Genomic DNA, 19,772 nt, shown 5'->3' with positions numbered 1-19,772 from the left:
AACACTACCCTCTGATAAGCCTACTGCTCGGCCACACTACCACAAAATAGAGCATTAGAATTATCTACTTTTGCCACTATCTTACCTCTAAGGGAAACCCTTTGACTCTGTGCACACTATTTCTTACTTTGAAATAGTATATACAGAGCCAACTTCCTATACATAGTAACAATAAACAAGGTGCCAATGTACTGGGCAACGCCCAACTTGTAATGTGTAACCACAACAGTTGCCACATTCAACAATGGTACGAACAGTGTCTCTACGGAAACCCATAGGGTGTGGAGGGACGTAGGTGAAAGGAATAGAAGTGGCGTAGGCTTTGGCCCGATTTAACTAATCTACTCGCCCGTTCTATCTCATATGCATAGTCTTTTGTTGTGCCTGTGGTTTGGTGACAGGCCCCAGGGGTGACTACGGTGGGGGGGAAATTACTGAGTCACCTCATTTCTTCCACTGATTACCTTGGCATTCACCATGTCTCCTGCACAGCCAGAGATTCATTACTCTATGACTTGGAGCTAGGGTGAGGCCCCCCGGAACCACGTAAGTCGAACAAATCTAGAGATCATCTGCTGTGCGCAGAGTAAGTTCTGGGCCAAATGCAGATGGGGTCGTGGAGGCACTTGAGCAGCCCTGCGATGAGTTTGAGTCCATGCTTTTGCCCTCACGAAGGGTGGCGTACTGGTTAGATGAAAGCTGATTGGCTTCTATCAAGGCTTGTGCTTCGCTCTCTGCAGCTTGTGCACTGGATGGGCGCGTTGTGATTCCAGGTCTTTTCTTGCGCCGAGTTTGGGAGTTTGGAGTTTCGTCCATTTCGCATTTATCACTGAGATTTAACCAGGCCCTTGGCGTGTAACCAAGTCCATGCGTCCTCCGGGGAAGGGAAGATGTGAGTTTTTTCTCCATCTACCACCCGGAGTCGTGCTAGGAACAGCAAAGAGTAGGTGATATTGCACTCACGCAAGAGATGTTTAACCCATGTGAAGGAGGCTCGCTTGCGTTGTACCTCCATGGTGTAGTCGCGGTGGGCGGTAATGGTAGTATTGTCGAATTGCCAAAGGCCCCGCGATCTGAAGTTCTGTAGGATCTGTTAACAATCGCGGAAGTTGAGGAGCTGTGCTATTAAGGGCCGAGATAGAGCCCCCGGCCGCGGAGGCCTGTCTGGGATCCGGTGAGCGCGTTCAACCTTGAGAGAAGGTGACACATTGTTTGCCAGCACTGTGTCCCTTAACCACTGCTCTAAGCATGCCTCAGCACTGGGCATCTCGACTCACTCCGGAAACCCCATAAAGCAAACTTTATTTCTCTGCGACCTGCCCTCTGCGTCTTCTGCTCTGCATTTCAGTGATGATACCTCTGACTCCAACCTCTGCAGCTGATCATGTACTGCCTTGATTTCAGGTCGAACTTTTATGAGTGTGGTTTCATTTGCAGATACCCTGTCCACTAACTTACGGTGATCTGCTCTGAGTAGATTCACCTCAAGCGCCACCGAGTCTATTTTTCCTTCCAGGGTTTCCTTGGTGTCCAGAACGGCTAGTAGTAGCTTGTTGAATTGGGTAGAGTGGGCCCGTAATGTCTCATTCATTTGTTGGTGGGACACAGACTGGTCGCTTGTAGTAGTGTTGGGGAGTAGCATCTCCCCTCCAGCGGACGAAGGCGGTCGCATCTGCTTCAGCTTGACCATGATTATGGGTGAACGTGCCCCTTGGCGCATGATCATATGGGTTGTTTGTGGCTTCAATCAACTTAGCCCGTCCACTGCGCAACGCACCCCTAGTGGTGCACATATTACTGTAGGCGATGCGATAGTCTCAGGAGCTGGTGGAGAGGTCTGGGAAGCCCACTTCTGCACTCCACATGCAGAAAATGGCTCAATCAGTGTGTTACCACAGTGTTCTCCCTCGATCTAATTGGGGCGGCCTGCTGTACCCCACGACACTCACTCTATCTTTGGGTAAACGCACAATATGTGTCCCTCCTGTGTTATACTTCTGATCCCACTCAGGAAGCCACTCACCAGCTCACGCTTGGCCCCCCCATGGTGAAAGGATATGGATCCCAGGATTGTCTATGCCTCAGTACTATTCTTGCTCTGGACGGCCCTCGGGCCATGTGGCCTTCTGCGCAGGACTCTCTTCACCCGCTGCTGGGTATTCTTAATGCAACCCCTGGATTGCCAGATGTCGGAGCGACCCGTAGTTGCGCTGCGCCGTCCTCGCCTTAGCGCACGCAGATTAGTGAGGTTCCTGTGGTCAGGGCCCAAGTCGCGATGCGACTGTACGTTGAATCCTCCCCCAGCGGGCCGCGTCTGCTTTTTACGCCTGGTGCTCCGAGCTGCCAGGCCGCACAGCTCTGCCTCGCTAGCGTTTGCGGTGAGCAGAGGGCGTCACAGCGGCTCGCACCTTGGACCCACTGGTCCGTCCTGAACACTTTGGCAGGCACCAGGGGAGTCTGGGCGGGGTGGAAGTCAGGATTATTGATGGGCCGAGAGCGGAGCTCACTATTTAGCATCTGCTCCGGTCGCTTTCTTGGCCACGCCCTTAAAGTACCAAGATAACTCTGGTGATTAATGTACCAAGATAACTGGTGATTAATGAACCTGCTGGAGAGAGATCGGGGTTCTGTCTAGAGGCAGTTTTGACTTATTTAACGTAGCGCAGAGGGTTAACTTGGCTGCTGTAGAGAACGTGTACTATGCAGATCACAGAACAGTACTTTAGGTGAATAGCACATGGTATTACAGCTTTTGTCGCAGAGATCCTTTTGTTACTGTGCAGTTCATAAATTGCAATCGCAATCTAGTGGTCAGCCATGAACTGCCATCAAACAGATGCATGAAACTACATGATATAGGTTAAAAACGTATGATTTTCCCACTCTTTTATTATCCTAATTTTGTTAAAACGGGTTGTTTGGGTAGAAATAAATTCTTATTAATATAGTCAGCCCTAACCACTGTGTTATGTCCTGAATCCTGATTTTGTGCTTTCCCAGACCAAGCATTAAAAATACCTACACCCTTTGTCTTATGTAACATTTTGAATACACTGATTTACACACGTATGATTCATTGTCTCTGTATGTGTGTGATTTAAAGTGCTCTGACACACTGCACTGGTATGAGAGGCGCTATAAAACAAATGAAAAACATGTGAGAGAGGGGCTATAGCGAGAATGGAGAGATGACAGGCACTGTTGGAGAGTGAGGGAAACATTAAAGCGCAGTGTCTAGCTATTTTAAATGACCAGATAAAGGCACTGTAATCACTGTTAATCCTGCATGCCTTAGACAAAGGCACATGCCAACTGGAGCACCTCAGAAAGTCTTGTCTATGGGGTTCTAGGGGCCGTACAAGATAATCTTAGTCCCCTACCCCAATGCTTTTAAACTAATTAAAAATGGCGGGCTGCTAGGGGAAGTGCATGAGGGACACTGTCCCCCATCCCATCTATTTCTGTTTTTTTTAGTTATGGTCAGCTCCAATCAAAGTTTTTCTGGAGCTGGACTTCATGATTTATGGATGCATGTAGCCTCTGTTTATAATTATTGCATGCATTACATCTATGGGTTGTTGGAACAATATTAATTGATTAATTCTACCCCCCTCAAACCCCTCCCCCGAGCATCTCAGCTACTCTGCTAGGGTTTGCAACTAACTGCAACTTTCGTCATATTTAATCCTACTGGAAATGAATTACTGTTTATCTTTTTTTTGTATAGCATGTCCGTTGATTGCCTCAGAACACAGTTTGGCATGTTAGGCTCCTGTGGCACACATGTTTGAGTTGTGGGCCATTAATACCTGCCCTTCCATGCTCTGGGTCTCCGATTGCCTGGACGATGCACTTTTTTGCTCGACGCTTAGCCGTAGAACATGTACTATGTTCCCCATCGCTTGCACAGCGCACTCTTTTGCGCGAGCTCCCCGTGTTCAGTTAGGCTGAAACAGGATCACTTGTCGTTTTTTTAAAACTGTTTAATTTTGCTGTTTTTAGACGTGAAAATATCATGATTACTTGAACTGTGTATGTTTATGGTTTTTACTAACCAATAAACTAGTACTTCATTCAACTATGTCCGAACTATCATTATTTGTTATTAATATATTTGTGTAGGCAGTTTTTTAAACAAACACAGGGGCAGATTTAAGAGCCCATAGCGCCGCCATAGCGCCATTTTTTTTACAGTAAGGCGGTGCTACAGTGGCATTTTCCCCGCACCATATTTCAAAGTGGAGCAATGCATGCATTGCGCCACATCGTAAACCCTTGCGGCACATTATGCCTGCGCCAGGCATAATGTATGTAAGGGGGGTGTTCCTTGCGCAATTTTTTGGGGCTTAGAGCATGTGTTAAAGGGGAGCATACCATTATTTATAATGGGCCCATATGTACTCTGCAGGAGTAGTGCCAAAATGTTGGCGCTACTCCTGCAGAGTACATCAATAACAATAAAAAATTATGCTATTGCCCCCTACCCTGCACCATGGTGCGCCGTATTTTAAAAATGCCCCACAGTCTTTATGCTTGGCAATGTGCCACACAAAAGTCCTGATACCAGCCCTCCACCATCTTTCAGGCGGCAGCGCCTCCTGCCTGGTCCCAGCTCCAAAGACTTACCATTCCTCGAAAATGTCAAGACCTCCTGTGTCAAGCGAGTGACTGCCCAAGAATATTACAACCGATGCAAACATTTCCTTAAGATGAAGGAACCTACCAAAAGGTTTTCATTCGTTGCCTTGGCTATGAAGTCCACATTGGTGCCTCCAATGACCACCTAGATGTGAAAGCGAGGACATTACTTTGGATTTCCATAAACACGTTGGCTTGTTAGGTCATTCTTTAGATATTGTTCAGAAAAGGTCCATGTAACACAACACTTACCGGCCGAGACTTGAGGGGAATCCTGCTCTTCGTCGGTGGGGAGGTCCCCTCGCCCCCTCTTTCTGGCCCTGCGGAGCGCTTCCTCCGTGTACGGGCATCTCGCCCGCTCTGCCCCACACTCCGGAGCTTGCTGAGAGACCCAGCGATCAGGCTGCCCACTTCAGCATTATTCCGAACCAGGGCCAAGTCTGACTAAGAGTTAACGAACATTAAATGATACAGAGTGGCACCTCTGTGCTGGGCCCTAGCCTGAACGTCAATTTACCAAAGTGCCAGGTGTGGAGGAAGTGACATCACAAGCCCTTTGACCTTCAATTTCACTCACACATACACACACACATTCACACTTATACACACATATCTCTCTCACTAATCGGCAAACATGCACACACCATACTTTTTTTTTGTGTTGTAATTTTTTATTTCCATATTCCATAACGATATACAAAGAGCAAATATTAAACCTTCAAGATTCTTATTAAAAAAATTAGAGAAAACAAAGATAGTGAGCCTCAACCTTCATCCATAAGGACCAGCTGCCAATGTGCTCCTGGCACTGATTCTGCCACCTCTGAGGCCAGGGGTCGCAAAGGCAGTGCCAGGGGTTGCAAGAGGCAAGCCAGGGGTCGCAGCTGCAACCCCTAAATTATGCCCATGGACCCTATAGGGAGATGCATGTATGTGTAGAATAAGTAGAATGTCTTAATATGTGGGTGTTAAACACTACATATAAACATTTAAGAATGAATGAAAGCTGGTATACAAAGTTTATTTCTGAAATAGATCCAGTTCTCATCTCTATTTTAATTTTGTGATATCACATCTGAATCATAACATCTATATCACATTTACGTACCATTCCCTTTGGATCGCATACCTCTATGTTTTAGAATTCACTTCTGCACCCCTCATTTAAATCTTACTTCTACATCAGCCCTTTGGATTTTATCTGCATCTAATCCCCTAATCCCTAATCTAACCCTAATCTGAGAATCCCACTTTAAAAGCCTTTGCTTTAGATTTTCCTATCTAGTGTAGCAGTTTGACCCTTTTTCTATATCCTAAATTATGAATGTCACTCCTGTATTCTAATGCTTCCATTTCAGGTCTATATGGGCCAGATGTACGAAAATGCAATTTTGCATTTCATAAAAAGCGAGACCTTAGAAATCGTTATTTAGGAAATGCCAAATGATAGGTATGAAATATCAGATTTCCTAATAGCGATTCCCATCGAGTAGGAATCCCTTTATGTAATCGCAAAAAGAGAATCCCATGTCATTTGTTCCAATGGGCCGGTTTAGCATTTCCAAAATAGCGATTTCCTATTTTGGACATCCTAAACCAAGGATGGCTATGGGCATAAGGCTCCCCTGATGTGCTCCAAAAATAGTGGTGCATTAGTAGAGCACACATATGCCCTAGGGACATGTGTGCACTCTTTCTCACTTTAAAAAAAAAAAAAAAGCATCTTTGGGTGTCATTTTAGGGTCGAGCCCACAAGCGCTGCATCCCTGTTGTAATCTCTCTTTGGGCTTGTAACCACGCCCATGTCACGCCTGTCACTTTCATTCGTTTGTGGGCTTTCCTTTTAAAATCCGCTTACTTTCATTAGTGAAAGGCATGCATACGTCATGCCTTTTCTGTTGTTTAGCCCTCTTCGAGTGCACCGGCCAACTACTGAAAACTTACAAGACTCAATGTTTTCAGCCTGGTTTCTGCACTACTTTATCTTTTTATTTTATACGCAGCGCGATTGTGCTGGGTTTTACATAGCACGATCACACTAATTTTTTTTGTTTTCAATTTCGGCGCATTTGTTTCCTTTTAAATTGTGTAGCAAGAAAAGTCTGGTTAGTAGTTTACAAAGCTAATAGCTCTAACTCGAGTAAATGGGAAACCCGTTGAATTGCAAATGATTGTTTTAAATTGCACATAATTACCATTGACTTGGAGTCAATGGTAATTCAATTTCCTAAATGCCCATTTCTCATTTAGGAACTGCTTTGTACATGTGCATAGGAATCACAAATAGGTAATCCCTATTTAAGATTTCCTATTTAAGGGAAGGAAATTGCTATTTCTACTGGGTAAAAATGCAATTTGCAACCGTTTTAAGGACTTTGTACATATAAAAGACTATTTAGCATTTTTTTTAATGGCCCGAAATAGCAATTTGGTCCATTAAGAAATACTAAATGGCATATCACTGTTTGGGTAAAAGTTCTTTATACCATACTTTGGATCACAGTTTCATATCTTGGTGTTTAATTTCACTTTTGTAGCCCACGGTTTGGAGCACTGCTATATCCCATTCTATGGCCATCACTGCTTTAAACCATTCTATTCATCTATCTTCCATATTACCTTCTTTGTAGTTCACTTCAGTACTCCACCCTTTGGATATCACTTCGCTATCCTAAACTTTGATCAAATTTAAATATCCCACTGCCGCTATTTATTCCATATTCAAATATTCCGATCTTTGGATAGCACTTCTAGATGCTATCATTTGGATTCAACTTCAGTATCCTACTCTTTGGATGTCCATTCTAGATCTTTTTGTTCCAATTCCACTTCTGATTATATTCTTGGGTTTTTCTCCACTACTCACATTTTAACCGCAATCTCTGGGTTCCTACCCACATATTCAGGTGCTAGTCTTTAGATTTGAATTCTACATGCTTTCCTTCATTTCTGCTTCCTGTCCTTTGGATTATGTGTTCAGCTTTGGTGCTGAACAATTTGTCTTCATCATCCCACACTCATTCTCATACATACGTCTCTTCTCAACCATGCACTTTTTCTTCTCAGTTCATTCCTATGTGTAGGCAAGGCCACTGGAATTATGCGGCACGAGGGTGCCAAATTATGCGGCAGGGTTTAGTAAATTATGCAGCAGGAAAAGGCAAATTATGCTACAGAATGCAGCAAACTTTGTAAGAATATTCCTTCATTAGTTCAACAATTTTAAACTTAATAACATTGTCTGGGTATTGGTTGCAACTCGTTAGTGACATTTAAATTCCCAAACATAGCAATAATCAACAGAAAGGTTTACGAGTCCTGTTTTGCAAAGGGTTTGTCACTGCGCCAACACGTGTCGCTGCACTTTTAGTAACTTTTGAACCGTTTGAGCTAGAAACAATTTTTTTTGTTTGTTAAAATCTGCAGATTATGCGGAAGATGATGGATTATGTGGCAAGTGCGGCAAATCTGTAATTATGCGAAAATCACCGAAGCCACACAATCGCATAATTCCAGTGGCCCTGTGTTTAGGCTACATAAAGTACACAGTGACTAATGTTCTTCGGATCTGCATCTAACACTTTCTACTTTATTCTCACATTACCTCTTACAGTGTGAATCTTGTATTGTGACTTCATCTGCCTTTTTATAACAACTTTTACTAATTCGCAAGTTGATTTTAATGCAAAACTTTTCACTTTATTGACATTTCCAAGATATTCTAGAATAGCACCAGTAATTTTCAGTCACTGGATTACTAGCCAATTGATTTCAAGGGAGTAGCCAGAAAATTGAAATATTGCTATTTTAGATATACCTCTTACCAAACCGAGTTTACAAAGCAAGCAATCCAAACCTTTCTTAGTGTTCCTTTAACCCGTTCCTCCTCCTCCCATCCATACACCTATACATCTTTTCACTCCATTTTCCCAACCCTTCACTTTTCCTTCCACCCACCTTTTGTCTCACTTAACCATAACTTTTTCCATCCATCCTTTTGAATTAAAATCCACCCTTTTACCCGTCGACCCGTCACTGTACTCCTATATCCATCCATCTGCCTTTTTACCTACTATCCATTCTTCATCTGCCATTCTTCCGTCCTTCTATCCCTTAACTCTTTCAACCCTAAAGCCTTTCACTCTTTCATCCATCCTTCCACACTTGCACTTAGCTATGTGTTTACCATTCAATCACACCTCCTTTCACCTTTTTTAAAATTATTTCCTTTCACATTTACTTCCTTCCTGTTACATTTTCACCCTCCTTTCACCTTTTTTTAAATGATTTCCTTTCACATTTACTTCCTTCCTGTTACATTTTCTTCCTCATACAGTTCTTTTTCCTATTTCTATCTACCTATCTTTTTTTATTTTATTCTTGCTTTTTCTTTCTTACCTTTCCCTTTCATTGTTTTTCTATTTGCCCCCTCTCTCTGCATCTCCCCCTATTTTAGTTATTTCTCTTTCTGTTTCCTTCACTGTGAATGGCATCCCATGGCCCACAGCCCTCTTGTATGGTATTCCTTGCGAGTGTAGTTTATGAGCACTGTGTCTGCAGATCTACAGTCAGCAGAAGTCCATAAGCAAGTGATACATGTTTTAATGGTCCCCAGTTCTCTAGGTCATTGGCCCCAGTGGCAGGCTCCACGGAAGGGCCTAGAGTGAGGGTCCCTTATGGGTATCAACTGACTAGCTGAGCCCAGCAGTGCAGGATTCTAGGTTTACAAAATCTTACCATGCCATATCAATGTCTTATCTTTTTCATAAAATGGATGAATAAAACACAAAGGCATTGGCTGGATAGATGTGGTCTTAAACAACTCTTCAGTCAACACCAACCTCTAATTCTGCACTTGATGTACTCCTACCTACAAGGGTATGCAGAAGGACAAGGCTAGCAAGGTAGAGCAGATCCCAGTAGACCCTCTCCACCGCCCGTGCCCTTCCACAGCTGCAGTACTTCTGAAAAGGATACTGGCCTCCAAGGACTTCCCTCCGGTCAGCTCGTTCACCCGCTGTAGCACAAAAGGCGTCACCTCCTTACCTCGGATCTCCTGCTCCCTGTAAAGCAGAATCAACATGCAGAAACAAGAACCAATCGATGGGAACATTTATGACCCAGGATTTAAGTAACAGTGATCACACAGAGAAATTATCTAATTCATTCAATACCGCTTATAACAGAAAAATCACTATCTGCATTAGTCAGTTTACATTAGCATACTACACTTTTAAAAACCGTATGTGGATATTGCACCATGTGATATTGAGAATAAAGTGTACACACATACACACACACACTCTTGTTTATATAGCTGTTGATGCAAATATAACAACTGTTGCTGGGGAAGCATAAAGACAAGGAATCTTGCTCCCTCAAAGTCACTTCTTATAAAAATTATCTCTTGGCCTCGTCTTTAATCAAAGCTATCTTTACGAACGCTCTTTCACCCCTACTCAGAATTGTCAATGCCTTCCTCACTCAAGGAATCTTCCCAGAAGCTCTCAAGACAAGCCAGAACCTCTGACTCCTGAAAAAACCTACACTAGACCCTGATAAACTCGCCAACTACAACCCTATCGATCACTTGCCTTTCATTAACACCACTGAAAAAGCAGTCTATGTTCATCTCCAAGATAACATTAATGCTAATCCTCTTCTGCATAACCACCACTCTGGAGTCAGGTGATGCTGCAGCATAGAGACTGCTCCCTTCCACATCATAGGCAATGCTATCTTGACCACAAAAGAAGAATGCCCGCCCCCGATACTCATGGACCTTTCATCTTCCTTCAACCATTCCACCCTCATATGTACAATGGAGCCTTAAATGAGATTTTAAGGAAATGTCCTTCACTGGTTCTCCTCCTATCTATCCAATTAACACCCATTTGTTTACATTGACACTTCCAGGTTCGAAAAGATCATTTTCATCTGCGAAATCCTATAGGGTTCCATACTGTCCCCGGTCATCTTCAACCTCTACATGGAGCCACCTGGTTCTCTACTCACGCATAACAGCATCAAGATTCACTACTATCCTGATGGTGCACAACTCTACTGGAAACTCTTTTTTGCTTCAGAATTTCAGTGCCTTAAACAATGTCTGTGCATCAACCAGGCCTGGATGTCCAGCACCTACATGAAGCTAAACCAAACCAAGACAGCATTCCTAATGTATGCCAAGAACAACAAACAAGAAACTGTATAAAACTGACTCAATTACATGAACCTGTCCTTTTATCAGCCGGAATACAAATAAGAAAAAGGACTGTGAAGTTGAAAAAGTAAAAGGATGGGAATCCATCATAAGCCCCTTTCGTCCCTCTTCTTAATTCAGCAATCAGATTAATTTACTCACTTAAAGAGTAGGCACTGTCCACAAGGCCCACGGAGAAGCAGATTATGGGATGATTTCAGAATCAATCACAAGAGGAAACTGCAAAACTGTAAGCCTATCTCAGGGTGGTGAATGAGACCCTGAAAGATGCAGAAAAGTTCACACTTTGCAGAAGACAAGGAAAATAACAGAAAGTCACAATTATCCACTTCACAAATTAATTAAATGCCAGCCAGCTGCAAATTGATATTTAATACCAAGGCATTTTAATATTGAAGTAAAGAAAAGAGGTAGTGAAAGGTGGGAAGAGGTGAGAGGAGTAGCTCAAAAAATGGTCTGTATCAGAAACTGTAAGAATCAGCCAGCTGCAGGAGGCAGAGGAGATGTTGTGCGGTAAACACTCGGGGGTGACTGGTGTTCAAGGGCAAAAGGGGTGTTACCCTGCCACCCTCTGGGGAGAGGCAAGAACAAGGATATAAAACGCAGAGCACCTGAACATAAACCACTGCTCTGAGATAGTGTGCTGAATCTCCTCCTGGGTGAACTCTAGTGAACTTTGCAGATGTTCTACTGTGCAAGCACCAGACGGATGAGGTTTTCTTTGACCTGTAGGCACAAGCTACAGCAGGGATGCCATCGGAGAGGCAGTCCTGAATTAGGAAGCAGGTGATCTGGTTGTTTTTGGGGTGCATAAACAGTGGCCCTGGGAGGAGTTAGCAAAGCTTCATTCACTTCAGTGGCTGGAGGTGGGCCAGGCTGATGAGGGCAAGGAGGGAGTGGGTTGCAAAAATTTCTTGACCATCAAAGAGGGGCAGGCTGTAGGAGGGGTGCAGGGGGCTGCTCTCCTGGTAGTAACACATGTTTAGTACTGCGTTTGGTTTTACTTTGAAAAAATCCTTATGGAGCTGAGCACAATAGAGTGCTCCTTATCTCACCCATAGAGGCCCAAAAGAGGAAAGGAACCAGCTGCGGACAACAATTGCACTAGTGGACTAAGAGGTAAGTGTGCAGTTAAGCTTCTGCCTGCATCAGGGGTTGGGGTTCTTGATGGGCCTCTTCTGTCTGCAGCTTGGCAGACAAAGGCTCATAATGAACTTGGGAAGGTGAGTGAGTGAAAGAAAGAATGGGTGGATGGATGGAAGAAATGGTGGATGGATGGATAGATGCATGCATGAATGATTAAAAGGATGGACAAGAATGGAAGAGTGAAAGGGTGTGAGAGGGTGTACAAGTGAAAGGGAGGATAGGAGGATGGATGGATGGAGTGAAAGGATGGGTTGATGGATGATGAGAGAAAGGATGGATGGCAAAATTAGTGAATGGATGGATGAGTGGAAGGTTAAATGGATGGATGAGTAGATGATGGAGTGAAAGTATGGATGGATGAGAAAAAAGATGGATAAGTGAAAGGATGTATATAAAGATGGATGAGTATAACAATGGATGAATGAGTAGAAGGCAGGGTAGATGGGTGTCTGGATGAAAGAATGGATAGATGAGTGAAAGGGTGAATCAATGAATGAATAGATGGGTGAGTGAGTCAAAGGATGGATGCCTGAGAGAAACGGTAGATGGATGGATGGATGAGACGAAGAGTGGATGGATGGGTGTAGGTATGGATGGCTAAGTGAAAGGATGGCTAGATGGATGAGCAAAAGGGAGGATGATGGGTGAGTGAAAGGATGGATAGATGAGCTGAAAGGGTGGATGGGTGAGCGAAAGGATGGATGGATGATTGAAAGGATGAATGGATAGATGAAAGGGGATGGATAAGTGAAAGGATGGATGACTGGGAGGATGGATTGGTTTGATGGATGGGTGTCTCAGGACCAGTGGCAACTCTCCTTTATAGGCTCCACAGCTACACAACACCCTCCTTGTTTTGTGGTCCATTTTTATTGTACCAAGAGTTAACAATTCTTCACTCTTGGTACAATAAAAATAAAATGCGGACCCACTTCAGTTCCAGAAACAAACCGAGGCAGCTAGTGACACTGTTTGACTGCTGAGACAAGTGCATGAAGGTGCCTGCGCCAGCCATCAGAGATACTGTTCAGAGCTGGTGAAATCACAGCACTGTGAGCATGTCTGTGTGACTATGTGTGTGAGTTAAAGTGAGAGAGAGTCAGTGAAGGAATGAGCCAGAGTGAGTGAGCAGGAGTGACAGTAAGGATCAGTATGTCTGAGAATGAGTGTGATTGAGTGAGGGAGAATGACAGTGAGTGTAACTGAGTCTTACTGTTTGTAAGACTGAGTCACAGTAAGACTGGGTAATTCAGAATGATTGAGAATGAGTGGGGACTGAGTGAGACAGAGTGGGCCAGAGTAGAATGAGTGAGACTGCGTAAGTTAGGGAGACCAATTGAGACTGAGTGAGTCAGAGTGAAACTGTAAATTTAGTACAAGAAAGTTTGAGAGAACCCTTCAAGAAAAAGCCCTTTGGAAGTCAAGCCAAGGATAGTGTCCCACCACTTTTGAAGGCCACCAGCCACCACTATAAACACTTATGGTCAGAGGAAGTTGCCAATGGAGACCAATATACACATTAAAGGGCCCATCCAATGTAAAGAAAAGAACAGTTCTCTTTAGCCTGTCCTGCATTACCACCAATGAGCAACAACAAGTATTTCGAATGTTCCTTTGTTTGATGATGTCAGCTTGGGTTCGAGACATATTGTGACATCATTTACCACATGGCTCCTTTAAGATGGCAGCATGAATAGAAGTGAATTGAGGAAGGCTGTGGTGAGCCAAACTCTTAAAAACACAATCTAAATAGTGAGTACTGTGCTTTAAATGGTGAAGAAGTTAGCAGGGGATTCTAGGATTGCTACACAATCAGTCTCAGCACCACACTGCTTGTTCTCCTCTGGATTATTTACAGTCCATGCGCATTCTTCTTTTAATGTAGTATTGCAGGACTAAAGACAATTCTCCAGTTAAGGGATCACAAATGATAATTATGGCAGACCATAACTTCCTATTTCCCGGTTTTCCTCTAAGAAGCTCAGCATTTCTGTAGCTCCGCTTTGTCATGCTGAGCGGTATATGTAAAGGGATAGGCTTAGATAACCCAGATAGCTCTTTTCTTTATGTTGCCTCCAATACTCTCTCTTGCATCCTGCTTAGTTCCCTGGGGTAGTACAGACCACATGCATGACTTTCCACTCTAGGTAGACAGCGTGAGCTGCCACCTAGCTGTCAACCTCAAGCTTTACATACCTCAACCCTTTCCAGTCCCCCTGGGGTATAAACTCTGTTGTATACTGTCCCTTCCAGTACTCCTGTAACTTATCGATAGACACTGAAAACTACTAGCGCAGTTACTATTCCACTCTTGCGGTTTATTCCACACCATGTATGCCAGCTACCAGCTGTCCTTCTGCTAGCCCCTTAACTTGTGCCCAACCAAGTTCATTAGCCCCTTGAACCACTTCAGAGGGGGAGGGCATTTAGGCTTTCAAGAGTCCTCTGTGTCAATCAATGACAAGGTCTTGTATGAAACTCAGGTAGATCACATCCAATCACATCCATAACCTTGCTTGGAGGAGCCCAAAAAATGTGTTTGCTTTATTAGACGTATCCTACCCTCGGTGAAACCAAGCAGCCACTGATCTGGTTATTCCCTAACTTCTTCCTTCAATAGTCTTATCAGACTATTTTTCATATATCATCTACTCCCTTACTCACCACAAAAGGCGGCCACACTCACCTACAGCTCTTAGCATCTAACCTGCTTCCATATGAGTGAAGTGAAACATTGACAGATAGTGTGAAGTCCTCCACCTCTACTTCCCTCGCCAGTGAGTGGTACAACAAGGTAGTCAGCACCGCTATCTACTTTTTGCTAAACACTCTTAGGCCCAGATTTACTAAACAGGCATGGAACGCAGTGCAGCAGGCAAAAGGCCTACGCTGCACGGAGTGACAGGGAGAGAGCAAGACAGCACCATATTTACAGAGATATCCCCATTCCCTAGCGCCGGCGCTGATTTTACCTGCGATGCGCCACACTCACACCTTTGCGTCATGGTGCAAGTGTGTGTGTGTGTTAGTCTAACATAGGTTTTGTACTGGATACCTTCCAGAGATACGTTCCATTACAAAATACTATGCGTAGACACACTTTAACACTTTTCCTTCTTTGTATGTGTGCTGCACAGTGCAATACGCATGCAAAGTTAAAAAAGAAAGGTGAAATGAAAACATTTCTCCTTTTAATGCCTCCTTTCAAATGGCGTTAACTTTTGAAGCTAAAGCCTGTCTACTATTGTTTGTAGATAGGGTTCTGCATCAAAAGGCATGGGGGGTTGCATGGGAACGCCCATGTACCACCTGTAAGGAAATGCCTCCTTGGCATGGTTACCCCCTGACTTTTTGCCTTTGCTGATGCTATGTTTTGAATTGAAAGTGTGCTGAGGCCTGCTAACCAGGCCCCAGCACCAGTGTTCTTTCCCTAACCTGTACTTTTGTTTTCACAATTGGCACACCTTGGCATCCAGGTAAGTCCCTTATAACTGGTACCCCTGGTACCAAGGGCCCTGATGCCAGGGAAGGTCTCTAAGGGCTGCAGCATATCTTATGCCACCCTGGGGACCCCTCAATCAGCACAGATACACTGTTTGCCAGCTTGTTTGTGCTGGTGAGGACAAAACGAGTAAGTCGACATGGCACTCCCCTCAGGGTGCCATGCCAACCTCACACTGCCTATGCAGTATAGATAAGTCACCCCTCTAGCAGGCCTTACAGCCCTAAGGCAGGGTGCACTATACCATAGGTGAGGGCACCAGTGCATGAGCACTGTGCCCCTACAGTGTCTAAGCAAAACCTTAGACATTGTAAGTGCAGGGTAGCCATAAGAGTATATGGTCTGGGAGTCTGTCAAACACGAACTCCACAGCACCATAATGGCTACACTGAAAACTGGGAAGTTTGGTATCAAACTTCTCAGCACAATAAATGCACCCTGATGCCAGTGTACATTTTATTGTAAAATACACCCCAGAGGGCACCTTAGAGGTGCCCCCTGAAACCTTAACCAACTACCAGTGTAGGCTGACTGGTGTTAGCAGCCTGCCACACTCGAGACATGTTGCTGGCCACATGGGGAGAGTGCCTTTGTCACTCTGTGGCTAGTAAAAAAGCCTGCACTGGGTGGAGATGCTATCACCTCCCCCAGGCAGGAGCTGTAACACCTGGCGGTGAGCCTCAAAGGCTCACCCCCTTTGTTCCAGCACCACAGGGCACTCCAGCTAGTGGAGTTGCCCGCCCCCTCCGGCCACGGCCCCACTTTTGGCGGCAAGGCCGGAGGAAATAATGAGAATAACAAGGAGGAGTCACTGGCCAGTCAGGACAGCCCCTAAGGTGTCCTGAGCTGAGGTGACTCTAACTTTTAGAAATTCTCCATCTTGCAGATGGAGGATTCCCCCAATAGGGATAGGAATGTGACCCCCTCCCCTTGGGAGGAGGCACAAAGAGGGTGTACCCACCCTCAGGGCTAGTAGCCATTGGCTACTAACCCCCCAGACCTAAACACGCCCTTAAATTTAGTATTTAAGGGCTCCCCTGAACCTAGGAACTTAGATTCCTGCAACTTATGAAGAAGAGGACTACTGAGCTGAAAAACCCCTGCAGAGAAGACGGAGACACCAACTGCTTTGGCCCCAGCCCTACCGGCCTGTCTCCCTCCTTCAGAAGAAAACTGCTCCAGCGACGCTTTTCCCAGGACCAGCGACCTCTGAATCCTCAGAGGACTGCCCTGCTTCCAAAAGACCAAGAAACTCCCGAGAACAGCGGCCCTGTTCAACAAAGACTGCAACTTTGTTTCCAGAGGAGCAGATTTAAAGACCCCTGCAATCCCCGCAAGAAGCGTGAGACTTGCAACACTGCACCCGGCGACCCCGACTCGACTGGTGGAGAAACAACGCTACAGGGAGCACCCCCCGGCGACTCCGAGACTGTGAGTAACCAAAGTTGTCCCCCCTGAGCCCCCACAGCGACGCCTGCAGAGGGAATCCCGAGGCTCCCCCTGACCGCGACTGTCTGAATCCAAAATCCCAACGCCTGGAAAAGACCCTGCACCCGCAGCCCCCAGGACCTGAAGGATCGGAACTCCAGTGCAGGAGTGACCCCCAGGAGGCCCTCTCCCTTGCCCAGGTGGTGGCTACCCCGAGGAGCCCCCCCCTTGCCTGCCTGCATCGCTGAAGAGACCCCTTGGTCTCTCATTGAAACCTATTGAAAACCCGACACGTGTTTGCACACTGCACCCGGCCGCCCCCGTGCTGCTGAGGGTGTACTTTTTGTGTGAGCTTGTGTCCCCCCCCCGGTGCCCTACAAAACCCCCCTGGTCTGCCCTCCGAAGACGCGGGTACTTACCTGCTGGCAGACTGGAACCGGGGCACCCCCTTCTCCATTGAAGCCTATGTGTTTTGGGCACCACTTTGAACTCTGCACCTGACCGGCCCTGAGCTGCTGGTGTGGTGACTTTGGGGGTTGCTCTGAACCCCCAATGGTGGGCTACTTTGGACCCCAATCTGAACCCCGTAGGTGGTTTTCTTACCTGCAAGAACTAACATTACTTTACCTCCCCCAGGAACTGTGAAAATTGCAGTGTGTCCACTTTTAAAATAGTTATATGTGTTTAATGTAAAAAGTATATATGCTATTGTAATTATTCAAAGTTCCTAAAGTACTTACCTGCAATACCTTTCAAATGAGATATTACATGTAGAATTTGAACCTGTGGTTCTTAAAATAAACTAAGAAAATATATTTTTTCTATAACAAAAACCTATTGGCCTGGAATTGTCTCTGAGTGTTTGTTCCTCATTTATTGCCTGTGTGTATGTACAACAAATGCTTAACACTACTCCTTTGATAAGCCTACTGCTCGACCACACTACCACAAAATAGAGCATTAGTATTATCTCTTTTTGCCACTATCTTACCTCTAAGGCGAACCCTTGGACTCTGTGCATACTATTCCTTACTTTGAAATAGTACATACAGAGCCAACTTCCTACACCACCCATGTAACGCCCTCTGGTGCTAAGTAATGCAAAGCAGTGCTTTGCGATGCTCTGCGTTACTTTTAGGGTACTTTCCAGTGCAAAATAAGTTTTGTGCTGAAAAGTAAATTGAGTAAAAAACATTTTGGGCTGGTTAGCGCCACGTTTGTGACGTGAATCCAGCGCAAAATGTTTGTAAATCTACCCCTGTGTGTGCAGGAAATTCCTCCTGCACACGCGTGCTCCAGCTAATTTTCCCCTAATCAACTTCCGGGTACACTTATAGGACGAGGGCCATGCTCTGCCACTACCTCAGTAAGGTGGGTGGCACACAGAGACATGAAGGGAGGCGGCAACAATGCAAGACTTATGCCCATCTTGGAAATTGGAAGGAGATTATTTTATTTATCGGATTTATAAAGCACTTGTGCAGCCATGCAGTTACTTGCGTGCACAACCACCAGATTGGACTAGTCGTGTGTTTCTGTACGGGAGTTTTGAGAGATAACTGCCTAATGTACTGGGGGTTGTCTGCATGAAAATTGTACTTGAGGTTTGCTCTTCTGTGGAAATTTTTGCCTAAGATGCCTGCTCAATTTATTTTTTCCTGTACTTTCTAAAGTCATGAGGTGAATGGTGCCAGCGTGCACATACGGACACTAAAGGGAGTAGCAAGAAAATTAAGATACCCCCCTTTTATCCAAAGCTCTGATGGCACCAAACAAGTGAAGCAGGTGAGCTCGGGCCTACCCAGAAGAGCTCCCTTGTTTCTTCCATCCAAGCATTTATCCATTCATCATTTCGCCCTTCTAGCCACCTGCTGACACCAACTATTTAACAATTACATTCTCTTATCCATTCGATTTTTTTATCTACCATTCAGTCTTTCACCATTCCAATCCATCCATCAATCCATCCACCTCATTCATACTTCCAACCATCCTTTCACCAAATCATCCATTCACCCACCCATGCATCCTTTCACTCACCCACACATCCTTTTGCCCATCCACCATTTCACTCATCCTTTCACCCACCCACCCTCCTTTTCACACACCCCACTCTTTCACCCACCAACACATCCTTTCACTCATCCACCCTTCTCTTCATGCGTCCCACTCTTTCACCCAACACATCTTTTCACTCATCCACCCTTTCACCCAGCCATGCATCCTTTCACCCATACAACCTTTCACTCATCCTTTCTCCAGCCATTGCGTCCTTTCACCCACACATGCATCCTTTCACCGATCCTCCCATTTAACCTTCTATCTTTCATTCCTTTTCTATCAACCCATCTTTCCGTGGCATTAAATGATTAGCTTTTATCTGTATAATCGCAGGCAGGAGAGGCCATTAAGAACTCCACCCCCGCTCTATCTGTTAAAATAGGGCTTTCACCGAGCCCTTATACCCACAAGCACATTGGGCTCTTAGCAGTGCTCAGAGCTTTATAGGCCGTAAAGTGCTGACTATTAGAGTCAGGCACTCCTCAGGTGCTTTTGGCCCCAAGTATGCTGGCTGTGGCGGTTTCTCACTGGTGTACGGGGGTCCGTCCTGCTATGGCTCTGAAACAGCCATTTCTGCATTTGGCCCTTAGGATAGCAAGAGTTTCTCAGGGAGGTAGTGTGGGGGTCAAGAGCTCAGAAATCAACAGCCAAAAAATACTTACAATAACATAAGGTCCAGACTAGAACTTATCATTATGTGAAAGAAAGTACTTTTAATCTCACAGCAGAACTAAATACTATACAATCCGATTAATGCCTCATAGAGGGTTGTCA

General features: G+C 45.0%; 1 protein-coding gene across 2 annotated transcripts in view; it reads right to left on the bottom strand.

The window, feature by feature from the left end:
- LOC138287463 (uncharacterized) overlaps positions 1-19,772 on the bottom strand; it is a 287,365-nt gene that overhangs the window by 110,266 nt on the left and 157,327 nt on the right. For both annotated transcript variants that reach the window (XM_069227897.1, XM_069227898.1), the window contains exons 9-11: positions 9,616-9,701; positions 4,891-5,078; positions 4,724-4,783 (exon numbers count right to left, since the gene is read on the bottom strand). In XM_069227897.1, coding sequence (XP_069083998.1) covers positions 4,724-4,783; positions 4,891-5,078; positions 9,616-9,701 — 334 coding nt within the window. The remainder of the gene's footprint in view (positions 1-4,723; positions 4,784-4,890; positions 5,079-9,615; positions 9,702-19,772) is intronic.

Source organism: Pleurodeles waltl, chromosome 4_1 (genome assembly GCF_031143425.1).
Source record: "Pleurodeles waltl isolate 20211129_DDA chromosome 4_1, aPleWal1.hap1.20221129, whole genome shotgun sequence".
NCBI classification, from domain to species: Eukaryota; Metazoa; Chordata; class Amphibia; order Caudata; family Salamandridae; genus Pleurodeles; species Pleurodeles waltl.
Note: the sequence above shows the minus strand (reverse complement) of the source record. Positions and strands in the feature narration are given on the sequence as shown.